The 13421-nt window shown below is 41.7% G+C and overlaps 1 protein-coding gene across 2 annotated transcripts in view; it reads right to left on the bottom strand.

Annotated features, from left to right (window-relative positions):
- Positions 1 to 674: 674 nt before the first annotated feature.
- KCND3 (potassium voltage-gated channel subfamily D member 3) overlaps positions 675 to 13421 on the bottom strand; it is a 121321-nt gene continuing 108574 nt past the window's right edge. The window contains exons 4-7 of one of the 2 annotated variants that reach the window (XM_075055403.1): positions 6817 to 6909; positions 4035 to 4091; positions 2823 to 3070; positions 675 to 879 (exon numbers count right to left, since the gene is read on the bottom strand). In XM_075055403.1, the coding sequence (XP_074911504.1) occupies positions 675 to 879; positions 2823 to 3070; positions 4035 to 4091; positions 6817 to 6909 (603 nt within the window). The remainder of the gene's footprint in view (positions 880 to 2822; positions 3071 to 4034; positions 4092 to 6816; positions 6910 to 13421) is intronic. The other variant, XM_075055404.1, reaches the window with a different exon arrangement.

The following is a 13421-nucleotide window of genomic DNA, read 5'->3' as shown; positions in this document are numbered from 1 at the left end:
CACATATATGTGCTGACACAAGCTTGAATTTTTCTACTGTGCACCCAATCATGGACACATGCTCTGCTCTTTGTAATTCAGTGTGGCTCTGATGTGGTTCTGCTGTACACTCGCACGCACACACACAGAGGAATGGAAATAGATTTCTGTGACAGGTGGCTTCTTTGTCTAAATCTTTTCCTATAAAAGAAAAAAAATGTGAAATTTTGGTTGGTTTAAAGGTTCTGCTCCATGAAGAAAAAAAATTCACAAAATCCATTGTTTGTCACCTTTTCAGTCATTTCCTTATGAATAAATATTATCCATTAAAAACCTTTAAAAAGGTGCTGCGATACACAGTGTTATATTTCTGTTTTCTTTATTGACTCTCTTGTTGCCATGATGATTATTTCCCTCGAGCCTCTGCAGGTGATTTTTGCCCTGTACCATGGCACAACACGCTCTCCATGCAGGTTTTTCCTTTAACCAGCCTCTTCCTCCCTTTCCTAATCCTTCCTCAGTCCACAGCATGAATGCGAGTCTGAAGAAAGCTGCCTCGTTAGGTCTCCATTGCTAATTCGATGGCGAAATGTCAGGTTGGTCCATCCAGGCACAATTTGCAGCAAGAAAGGAACATGGAGGTGTGGAGGGAGAGGGGCACTGGTCTTCCAGCCTCCTTCTGTGCATGAGACGTCTTACAAGGCAGAGACCTTGACTATGTTGCTTGTGGTGGTGGTGGAAATGTTCGTGGAGTGGCCAGGGCTGCTGGGCGGAGGCCTACTCTCACCTTCTGGCGTGAGTGCCGGCGGCGTGGGGATGCTGATGATGGCTGTCGTTATCTGGGCAGTTTTGCAGTTCGGTCTCAGCCCATCATCTGATTTCATGTTGAGACTGGAACGACTAGAAAACAAATTTAGTGTTTGGCTTTTTTTTTTAAACTAGACAATAGAAAGGATGGGAATGGTAGTTGTTCTTAATCAGTATCTTATTCCTCTGAACTAAGGGCACCAAAATATTCAGAAGACTCCACTTAAATGTTCCCCCCAGTTCCTGCAAGGCATCACTTCTACCCAGATTACAATAAGCTTTTTTAATATTCCCCCTGGTTAGGACACAGTTTTTCACAGGGCAAGTCATTCTATGTTTCCATTTCATTCTTGCATAATTCTAGTTTAATTAAGAGGACATCTAAATATACTGTCCTGTGTACTGGATCTTTTCAGAGCACAGGTAGTTCTTTCTGAGAAAGAGATGTTGTCTTCCTTGCATTTCAAATGCCTCTTTCAAATTCACTGTCCCTTGATCTTTTCTACTCTTTCATCTCTCTGCAGTAGTTTCAAGGATCTGGCAGCTGGGAGCATTCTTATTAGATCTGCATCAATTGCATCCTATAATTAATTACAGAGGGAAAATGATAGGTTGATTTCTGTGCATCTGCACAGCTACAGGAGTCTGCTATTATCAGCCCAACATGTTCATTTTAAACACAAGGCCTGTCCTTTTTAAAATGTAAAGCTCCCAGTTGGAAAGCTATTGCTGTTGTTATCTCAGAGTGACTCACCAAGAGGATGTCTCTTGATCGCTCAAGCATCCCAAGAACACAGCAGAACCCATTCTGCTCCCTGGTTGCCTCAGTCACAAGCTGAGAGTGGGGCAGTCTTAGGGACTGGGTGGTTCTGCCAGTGGTAACCAGTACACCCAGTTAGTTGCATTCCACATGAAAAACAACTTAAAAGCTTTTTTTCTCTCTCTATTCTTACACAGTTTGGTAAGCAAGTGAAATAATGAACAGTGTTGACATTTAAAATATCACTGGCATCTGATTTAGCACCTGCTGAAATAGGCATAATAGTTGACATTCCCCTGAATTACTGTTTCAGGTGCTGGTTTAAACTATTGTCATCTTGAAACTGCAATAGCTAGAGACTTGTTTTGTGCTTAGTCATTCATAATTCATTCTCTGAAATGCCCTTCTGACTTCACTGTGGCACAAAGTAATCACTTGCTGCCCTAAAGGCAGCTTCGTTTCAGTTTCTAGATCCCTTTGACAGGAGTGGGGAGAAGAACGGTAAGTTCAGAAACAGCCCGGTGCACAAGAAGCTTAATGGGCTGAGCGGGATTTAGAAAGTAATTTAATATTTGCAAGAAAGATGTGGTAAAGAAATTATTTTTTTCAGCCAGTTATGTATAAAATGAAAATTTTGAAATTTTCTGTTAAGAGATGCTTCTTCACCTGTGTCACTAATGGCTTTTTTGGGTGAGAGCTACTAAAATACCATTGCAAAATTCCTCCTTATTTGTTTTCCAGTGCTGCTTGATGCTTACAGTTGTGCTTTAGACTTTGGGACAATGAAAATCAGTGAAGTGAGTGTCCCTGGTGGACTGTGTCAGCGTGTACAGCTCTCTTAACAGCTTTTGCTGACAGACAGTGATTAGCCGGTTGTCTTTGCCTGCTCCCAATAAAGGCTTGGAAGTACTGGGCTATCTGGGAGGTGGGCTGTGAAATGGTCCTGTGCCAGCTTTTGGTGAGTGGCTCACAGCTGGGAACTGCTGGTTCCTGCATGTGTGATTAGCACTTTATAGGCAGGTGTCAGCTGGAATTCATTCTTCTATGTCCAGTCTGGCCATAGAGAAGAGCTGCACTAGTGTCTAGCTTTGACCTGGTTCTTCCCCAGCTAGGAGCCACTTTCCTTGGGTTGTCGTGAGAAGGAGGGAAACAAAGATGCTTCCAGCACTAGACCACTCTCCCTGGCTGGAGAATATGCCTGCAAGAACGTCTAGTTGGGTAATGCATTTCAGAGGTTTGCATGCAGTAGTTAGCAGCAAGAGCCTACTTACTGTACCTTGTTGTAAGTGAGGGCTGCTCACTGCACTGGATGTGGATGGTGCTGAGCTCCTGCATACTCCGGAGGCGAGTGGCTGGCACACTGGAGTTGGGAAGGTGGGTGGTCTTCTTGTTACGGCGAGAACAGCAGGAGGTGGTCAGGCCATGGTGACTTGACAAGGAGGGGCTCCGAGAAGATGGATAGTTTTGCATTGAGCTCTCCATGCAGTTCTGCTCGAACAGTTGCTCATCTATGAACTCATGGTTCTGACAGGGGAAAAAACAGTGCCATTACTCTCTGGTGACACCAACAGCTTTGGCCCAACAGCAGTTTGTTTTCAATGGCACCTTTTGCTAGGTTGGTGGCATGTGCCAGCCCCTTGTCTGTGTAAGATGCTCTCTGCCTCTGTGCCTGAAAATATTTGCAGTAGGCAGATATTAAAATGAAATGACACTGCCCTTTCACTCACTGCAACCAAGAGAAGATTTTACTTTCCTGCATCAGTAGGGGAATAAGAGAAGCTGTTGCAGTGACAAAAGCATGATAGTCTATCAATGCTGCCTTGCATACGTAGTCTGAGATGGTTAATATATTGTGTTGGAATTTCCTTTCATTTTTGTGTCTGGATTCCAGAAGTGGCTTCAAAAAGTCTGCAATGCTACATGGTTATGAAACCCAAGAGGAGATTCATGCTCCTTTTTCTATGTGCCTGGGGACAGGATTGCATTGTATTTGGATGACCATCTTGACATACAGCGTAATTGCAGGATGTTGCTTGTATTGGCTGTTGGGTTCAAAGCATACCTGCAATTCATTGCGTGCTATTAGCTGAGTGGAAATAAACATGGCAGGTAAGAGTGGGAAGTGTATAGGGGAAGGAAGTTCAGAAAGCTGAATTGGTAGAGTTTTTGTGCTAAGGAACAAGAAATCCTGAAAGAAAGAACTCTTATGTGTGTATATGAACACCCAAGTTGTTCTAGTAAACATACTTTATCCAGTCCCTGTCAGCATCAGAAAAGATGGGAAACAAAAGCAACCATGGTGAAGGCAGCCATCGGTTTTCATTGAAACAACTAACAACTCTCACAGGAAACAAGAGCACTGGATAGCCAAAAAGAACCACGTGCACAAACTCCCAAGGACAAGACCAGGAACGAGAAAGGAAGCAAACACTCTCCAGACACGTCACAGAGACCATAGAGAAAACAGATTGAATTAAAAAGGAAATACCTTGATGGTGGAAGTTCGTACAGATAACAGGGGATCATCCACAAGATAGGACAATCCCTACGGGACAACATGCCAACAAAAGATAAAAAGACAATTGATTGTCCATTCCGGCATTCAGAAGTTTAGTCCCAGCATTGCATCTATTGCGTCAGCATTCCAGCTGGCTTGCTCAAGTTTGAATGGGCAACAGGACCTTCTCTTTACCAAACCTTGCCTGAATCAGACCCCTTTGTTCCTTCCTTCTCACACTTAAGCTTTTAAATGTTATGTTCTTGGAGATGGAACAAAACTGGTAACAACTTATTAGTTTTGATCTTTTGAGTGCTGAAGGCGAAGGAAAACAAAGTTTCAGCTGCTGATTCACAAGTAATGAATTGGAATTGTATTGCCATTAGGTCACCAATGGATATGGGTTTTGATCATACTCTCTGAAAACACAGAAGAAAGGCTTGGGTTGAAGGACTGGATTTGATGCACTCAGCGCTTGGAGAAAATATGGCATGTGAATGTCTGTACTCAAATCTGGGAGTTGGAATGAGTGGAAAAAACCTCCTTTTGTTTGAACAAACTCCATCTGTTGTGTTAATATGACAAAGTAACCTCGGTTATGGCAGCTAGAAGTACTTTAGGGTCATTTTGTCATCTGACACACCAGATTTGTGAGCCATTCACAGCCATTCAATTGTAAGGCTGTATGCTAGCGATGACCACAGATACCATGACAATAAATCATGTACTTTTAGAATCCTTCTGCCTAGTTTAAGGAAAGGTGAATTGCCCATTGAAACAAGTTTGCAACCATGGTACATTCCTCATTCCATTCCTGCAACTTGGTCACAAAATGACTCTTCAGTCTTTAAAAATTCTTTGACTATGATTTAAATTTTTCGGAGGAGAACTGTTGCATAGTATTTTAATCAATTATGTGAACTACAGAATTTCCACACAAGCTGAATGAACTATTTTGATTGATAATTTCAGACCAGAATCCGAACTTGCTATGTGACTTGATGCAACATCATGGTAATAACTGGCTGAAAAATGTGGGGGAAAACACATTAAATATTGTGCACATTATTCCTCTAGGTTTTAATCAAAATTCAAAGTATCACTGTTGTTGCCATTTTTTTCTGAAAAAAGCAACATTTGGAACATTTTCAACCACTGAGACTCACTGTCTGAGTAGGCTTATGTGCTGGAGGCAATCTAGCTTTGTTAGTGTGATAGGCTAATACATCCACAAATTAGGATGTGCTTTGGCCATGTTACTTCCAGCACCCTAACCAGCTCATTATAAATGGAGAGACTCATGCAGCTCCCAGAGATGCCCACCCACCCTGTGCAGAGGTCAGATTTCTATAAGCCATGACAAAGTCAGGGCCTGACAAGGGCAGACCCTGGAGACAGGGTTGTCAGCTTTTGTTTGCTTCAGCCAATTTGTTAAAGTTTTCAAATGAAAGTATTCTTGTGAAATATGGGTCATAGTAGTGAAGGTTTTAGGTTCTAAACTGAAGAGTCAGATTGTGAAATATCTGCTTGTTATGTAACATCCAAAATTGCTAGAAGTAAAGGCAAGATGAGTCTTATAAAATAAGTTCAATAGTCATTGATACAGGAAGAATCAGTTCACTGTCCTTGGAATGGTGACCTTTATAGCTCATTTGGATAAACCAGCTGTACTCAGCAGGTCACTGTAATTAACCAGTCATCTTCTTCCCATGTATCGCTGAAGCCTAAGTGATGTTATTCCAGCATAAGCCAAACTATGGAACTGAAGGTGATTTATCTAAAAGAAAGCTCTTGCAAGTCAGAAATCAAAAGTACATTTGATGATGGATGCAGATAGAAAAAGGCATGAATATTTCAAGTGTTAACCTCTCTTCATTCTTTCTAGAATGAATCATGGTATAGATAATGTGTTCCTTTACTGCAGAACCTTTTATATAAACCTGGAAGTAAAACATATGTATCAAATATCTGAAATCTTCCAAGAGTCTTCTACATACAGAATCACTTAACAATGAAAAATAAAATTCTTACTCCCAATACCTTGCATAATGTGAACAGAAAAGTCATGTTATAGAAACTGCTTGACTGGTTTTGAGATAAATTACCTGCCTTTGTAACTAGAACTGTAATGAGAAAAGGTAGGTGCAGCCTTTAAACTTATTAAGAGAGTTCATCTGCTCTGTGCCATATAAAGGGCTAAAGGTTATTTTTTTCCAGACTGTTGGCACTGGTGACCAGGTTGTAGTTTGGAATCACTGACAGCATCTTCCTCCTCTTGAGGCAGCAGAACTGTCCTTTATTATTAATTAGCACATCTGATGAGTATGTATGATGTGGGACTGACAGCACAAGACAAATGCAGTTTAGTTCTCTTTCAGAAGCACTGAAGAAATTAAACTTAATGTACACCTTGTTTATAGGATCTCCCTAACCCCATGCTGAAAAGTTACTTGTGTTCAAGTGAACTTGACTGAGCAACCTGCTGTTGAGTTTGTACTGGTGTAGATGACTGTGGAGTAGCAGATAATCACATCTTTATCCCTTTGCACAGTAATTTTTTTTTTTTAAAGAAGACAATGAAATAAAAGTGCACTTAACCCATTACAGAATATTCTTGGGAGCTTGAGTGTCAGCTCCCTCTGGCACAGTTTGTAGATCTACTGAGTATGTCTGAGTGCCACTTCAGAGCATCTGCATGCACCTCTTTTCCATATGGAGCCTGGGCCAGGCGCAAGGATCTAGTAAGATGTAAAAGGATTGTGTTGCTACTTACGGTTGTTTTTTCCAGGCAGTGCAGCAGGTGGTGATGTTGGCTTTCAATTAAGGAGGTGCCTTTAGTCATATGCTGTTCATCTTCAGTTGATCCCTGAATAGCCAGAAAAAAGGAGGGAAGAAACCAAAACCCAAACCAGGTGTAAAACCATGAAAACAAACAGAACTACCAGCATTAGCTTTCACAGGGATAAAGATAACAATTTCAGTGTTGCCAGCCTTTAGGTTTTTCTCACGACTCTTATGAGGATACCTCATTTTTTTTCTTAATGATTTGGCTTGTAAACTTGGCTTTGATTAAAAACCAGTGAGTTTCTAGCCATTTTGTAGCTGGGGAGGAAACCTGGGAAGTACTGTTGACATATGATGCCAAGGCTCAGGAACCAGAAGGTAAAGAAGAAAAGAACCTATACTGTTTTATTTTTCAAAAAAATGTTAAGACTTTTAAGCTTGGCATGACCTTTGAATGCCAACAGATGTACCCTGAACTTCAGTCTCTGTTAGGAGACAAAACATAAGCTGTCTTGCTTTTGCTGAGCTGAAAGCCTGGCTCTGCCTGACCTTCAGGGCTGCATAGCGCTGGGCCTGTTGGAACTTGCATGTGTTATTGCCAAAGCCTCCTTCCTGAGTCACGGCTGCACGCCAGATCAAAAAATGTGAATCCAGGCTTCATGTTTTGGACTTTGTAATGCTGCTTCTAGAGACAGGACTTCTGGCTCTGTCTCTCCTCTTCATGGACATCACCAATTGTCTTCCGCACTTTGTACCTGTAGTGTATTAAAAGGGGGCTGCTCTTTCCTTACCTCTGTATATGGTTGTCAGTGCGGAGTGTATAGCAGGCCCTGAGGACTGGGTTTGGTGCAAACTGAAGATGTGTAACCTCTCCTGTGGCCAAGCCCTTGTTGAAAGGCAGGGAGAAGGGAGGAACAGGCAGATGCTATGTATGTAAGAGTTAATATATATTAAATTATCCTAGTCAAGCAAACTTCAAATGAAGAAGAATTGTGCAGCAGTGGCAAAGGGTTTATGTTCACATGAAATGTGGCAGCAATTCCATCGGAGAAGGAAGGTCCCATCTTCGTTAGTTTCCTACAGATCGTGGCTTTCACTCAGTAGGATGGCTTACTGCGTTAGTTTTAGTAACACAGTGCCAAGGAGTCCTGCAAACCAACCAGGAAGCTCTGTGCATTGCTTAGCACAAAAACAGAACAAGGCAAGCCTGTTCCAAAGACCTCACGATCCAGATACTTCACTCATTGTACAGCAGCACCTGTGTAATTGGGGACCAGCTTTCCCCTACTCCCCCTGTGTACTGAAACTGCTGAAATGTGGCTAACAAATTTGTAAGCTAATTCAGAGAGTAGGGTGAGCTTAGAGTCAAGCAGGCAGCCTGTGCCATCTGGGAAGGCATTGGGTACAGCTGAGAGTATTTAGGTCAAAAAACTATTAAAAGGAGTGGTCCCTCCTAGGAAGAGTTGAGGGGGGTGAACTGCTTTTGGTATGCTTATTTAGGGACTGGGTTGGAAAGACTGGAGCACTTTTGCTGGTCTGTTCTCAGCTTCTACATCAGGTATGTGTTCATGTGGTGATTTGGGGAAGAGACTGCTCAGACTGCAGTGTTATTAGTGGTTAGGATAAGCTATAGATCTCAGACCAATCTCTGTGCTTTCATTAAACTGAGGGGCTTGATCTGCTTGAAACAGCTGGAATAGAAATGGATAAGAGGTTAGAAGCTTGAGTTCAGTATTTGCGTAATGTTTAGCTCATAAAGCTTGGCATCAAGAATTCATCAAAACATTAATAGGCCAATTTAGTCAACTTGGGGGGGTGTGGAGAAATCCAATACTCTGTATTTTTGATTTCCACACTGTATCAGTGAATCAGATGCTTACGTTCCTCAAAATATAGCATGTCACTTACCCAGTCGTGTGGTAATCAGGTACGCCTCAAAAATGGAAGGAAAAGAAACAATAGGTGTTGTTTAGAGAGTTTCTGTGCTATTTGAGAGACAGGGTTATTTTTCTCACTTTCTCTGTTCTGTGGTGGCAGGTTTAAGATCTGAGTTAAGGATGTTCTCTTACTATTGAAGCTACTGATCTCGAAATTCACTGTGATTTCATGACACATTAATCTGTGCGTGTCTTTGGTGACTAGCATTTTTGAAGACAGTTACATGCATTAAAATAGCAATTAGATGTTGTTAAATGTTTCCCTGTGCCCTGTAAGTAAGGGGTGCTTGGTGTCTTCTGTAATGCCTAAATCTTAAAGTAAAAAATTGACGTGCATGGATTGAATCTCTGCTTAGACACGAAACAGCAGTATCTAACTGTGCAAGATAGAAAATGGGTGGGATGGGAGACACAGCAGAACATCTTTGCAGAAGTGCCAAGACCTTGTCTGTTGCTCTCAAGGGGGTCAAATGCAACTATGTTTAAAGCATTGCTTTTAAATACACCCATGTGTCCCAGTGATTCACTGCAAATGTGTGTTCTGGATGCCATTTCCAGGATAGTTCTGTGATCCTTAAGTGAAGGAATAACTCTGTTTCTGACAGATGCCAGAACATAGCTGAACTGGTACATTAAGAAAGCTGACTTACTGTACATAGAATTAATAGATTCCTATGGGAATGCATCTTAGGCAGGTTATGGATTTTTTGTTGCTGTTGTTTTGGAAGATGAGCATTCCCAGAAGTATTTTTAGAAGTGGCCTAAAAAAAAAAATCAGTTTTATTTTTCTTATTAACAATCCTTCTGGTGAGCTAACACATCAAGCAGGTCCTGTTTGTACCCTGCTGAGATTACTGACTCTGTTGAAGTCTGTGTTGGAATATTTCCCATGGAGATCCTTGCAAGCCCTAAAGCAGATATGATGCTGCACTAAAACACTGGAAAAGGAGATAGAAAGAGCACATATTGCAAACAGTATCTTTTTATGAGGATTTGCTTGAGAGGAGATCTAAATGGAATCTGAAAGCAAAGATAGAGCTTCCATACCTCTGGCAGAAGACCTAAGCCAATTGTTAAATTTTGGCAGCACAGCTTAGTCTCTCCCTCTGTCTTCCATCACGAGGCTAGGCTTGTTGCTGATGGAAATGGATCAAGGGATGGCAGTGACCAGGAAAAAAGCGTAGCATCAGTGAGTATAACTCGTACCTTATCCTTCTTTCACTTTTTCTTCAGTCAGCTAGGTGTTTTCAGAAACAAAGAGCATGCAGCCACCAAGAACATCCTAGCATGCAAATTAAGAATGAGATCTGCAGGAACTACTGCCCCAGGATAGTGAGAGTGCCACCAGCACAGAAATGCTTGGCATTTTGGTAGTACCGTTGAGAAACGTGTACCTATAGAGATTGCATCAGTGATACCTACATTACTGCAGGCAAACAAAATGTGTCTTCACTAGAAGGGTCTGGCTGTAAGAAAAAGCTGGTGGGGGGGAGGAGAAGAGATCATTTGCTTTTTGAGCTGGGAAGCCAGTTTTGCAAGGATTTGATGCCAGCTACCATTCATTTTGTTCTTGGAAGACTTTCAGTGAACTGCTGGTTCCTCAGAGGGAGACTGAAACACACTGTAGTGTCAGTTCTGAAATCCAAAATACTTCCACTTCACCTCTTCTACTTAGTGCTTCAGCACACAAAATTGGATGCTGGTGAACTGAGATGAACTGGTTCAGTGGTTAGACTGTCCCTTCCCATGAGAATGGCTATAACGCTTACCTATGGCTAAGCAGATTCTGCTTGTGAAAAGGCACAAGACCTCACAACCTACTGTTCCTAGGATATACACCTTCTAGCATTTTAGCTAAAAGGGAATTTCAGCTAGCTGTACAAGGAGATTAACGTTAAGAGGATATGTAGGCTGCTGCCATGGGAAGAAGCTCACCATCCCTTGAGCACTTCTGACATAAAGCCCACTAAAAATCTCTCTAAATGAGAAGAAAATGGTCTGACTACTTCACGTCTAGATGGCAAATGCAAAATGCCACAAATCCACATGTTTCTGAAGCAAGAGTCTATATTCTTGCTAGGAGCAGAAACTCCTTCCTGCTGGTGCCCTTGGATGAATCCTTTGCTTTTTCTTTACAAGGCTACAGGCTGAAGACATGCTGTTCCCTTGAAAGATGGTGTCAGTGTATTCATTCTGGTGCTAATGAAAGGACATTCTGGCACATGTTCTGGAATCTTGAACAGTCCTTATTTCCCAATTTATTAGTTTGACTGCAGAGCCACAGCCAGGATACATTCTGGGGCAGTTGTTTTCCTTGGGTGAACCCTCAAGGTGTCAGACTGCAGGGCAATCTGCTGGGCACTTGTAAAACAATTATACATTGATCACAGTACTGTGTGATTGCTAGTGATGAAAGTGATATTATCTAGTCATGGCCATATAGTAATTGCAGTTGGAATTACTGCTGGGTAACAAACCAGCCCTATGGCAACCTGGCCGTGTGAAGTCCATTAAAGTTAGCATGAGTCCTGGGCAAGGTATCAAAATGGGATGTGTACCTGACCAGTGAAGCAGTTTGATACTAATTTGACTGATGGATATGCACAGTATGTAGATAATATTTTGGTCCCTAATATAGCAATTACAGAAGTCACATTCCTTCATATTTTTACAGCTTAAAAAATTTGGCTGGCTAGACTATGCTGTCATTCACATTTTGTACTCTTAAGAATAGTTTGTTCTCCTGCCATAAAATGAAAGGATATAAAATCTTGCCTTGTGGAGTTAAAACGGTCATGTATACCTTTACAACAAATTATGTTCTGCAGTTCTGTAATTAATTAATGCCACTACCTGTGGATTGAGAGACTTGTATCTGTTCTTGATTCAGGTATGTGGCTAGTCCTCAGGTAGTCAAATATCATTTCCTCTTGGTTGTGCAGATGCTAGGCACAGCTTTGGTAAGTTTCTTGTTTTAGTAAATTATATTCCTACGTGTCACAGGTAGATGGTAATTCTTCCTTCCCCATAGCCTTTGCTTTTGACTATTTCAAAAGGAAGTTCATTAGGGTGGGGATATTTTCTTACAAAGTATTAATACAAATGTCCACAATATTCAGTGCTTTTCAAAGTAGGATTTGTGGATCTTACTGGGCTGTGGGGGAGTCATATTAGCATTTAGAGCTATAAACCCACCAGAAAGCCACGTTGCTCCCAGAAAAGCTTGGGAAGACCTGCTCTAGGTGCTACTATATATCTAAATTTAGTTATTAATGGGTAAAAAAAATCCTCTAGAACCTCTTTAGAAATGTTTTTTTTTCCTTCCTGTGTCTGCAGTAGCTTTGTAGCCAAAAAAAATGACCCTTCCTACACTTATTTTTGGGCAAGTGCCAGCAAATGAACCCATACAGCCAAATATTTCACTCAACCTCATGCATTTTGGACTTAAGCTTTGGTGTGTCAGCTGCTCTTCCATGAGTTGTCTTGGCAGGGAATTTTGGTTGACAGGAGAAGTGAGGAGATTCTTGTTGGGATTGCAGGCTGGAAGATCAAGTGCAAACTGAGTGTCCCTGCTAAGCTCTTCTGGCATTTTTAAAAACTAGAAATCTAAAACTTAAAAGGAAGTTTTAAATTTGTAGTCAAATTTTGGCACGTTCCTGGGTAATGAAATAGCAGAATCTCAGCTGAGCTGGCATCCCAGTCCTGAGCCTTTCCTTTATGGGGATAAGGCTCTGGACTAGGTGTGACCAGTCTTCCTAGTCTCTTCTTGGTAAAGAAACTTTTCTTGAACCACTCAACAGCAACATATGGTTCAAGAAACAGATTTTCTGGGTGTCACTGCCATTCGCAGAGCAGGAGACAACGTTAGATGTGTAGTCAGAAGGATCAATCTTGGTTTGGAGGGGAGAACTGAAACTGATCTGGGCATCCTACCTTCCAAATCTGTGCTTCATGTGAAGTGCTTCTGTGGAGTCAGTTTAAAAACTTCCAGTTGTAAAGGGCCAGATTCCCCTCTCTCGGTCTGCACCAAGTAGCATCCTACGTGCAAAATATGGTGCTGCACAGTTTCCCTCTGTGTGCTGTACACACTGAACTTGGGTAGGAGTGGGCTCAGGTCCTAGGGAGCGGCTTTCACCATGAGCTGAAAAGGTTTTTCAGCTTTGATTTTACAAATGCAAGGATGTGTGCCAGGGAAAATAGTATACATTTGAAGGATTAGGCCCCAAGTAAGGATGCATGAACAAGTGCTAGGCGGCTCTGGTGGCTCAATTAAGCATTCTTCATCTCGCTCTTTGCTCCCCATGTGCACGAAAGGCTGATTTATTTGAAATGAAATCCATGAAATGTGCTAATACCTGCTCTGGTGTTGATCAGGCTTAATGTAATAACCTCCTCTCATTTTCACTGATTCTGCTGAGCAATCTGACGCACTTAAAACTTTTCTTCTCATGAATAGCTAGTATTAGCCTCCAGAGGCCTTTCTGTTAAAAAAAAAAACCCACCACCAAACTGCCTGAAATAGGAACTGGGGAATATTTTCCTGTCCTGTTGGGCATGATCAGATAGTCCATATTAGAGAATGACTCTTAAAAATAACTAACTATATGTTGGAAGAGAGTGGGAATTTATAGTATGGGCAGACACTGGGCCATATAAA

Source organism: Buteo buteo, chromosome 23 (genome assembly GCF_964188355.1).
Source record: "Buteo buteo chromosome 23, bButBut1.hap1.1, whole genome shotgun sequence".
NCBI lineage: Eukaryota > Metazoa > Chordata > Aves > Accipitriformes > Accipitridae > Buteo > Buteo buteo.
Note: the sequence above shows the minus strand (reverse complement) of the source record. Positions and strands in the feature narration are given on the sequence as shown.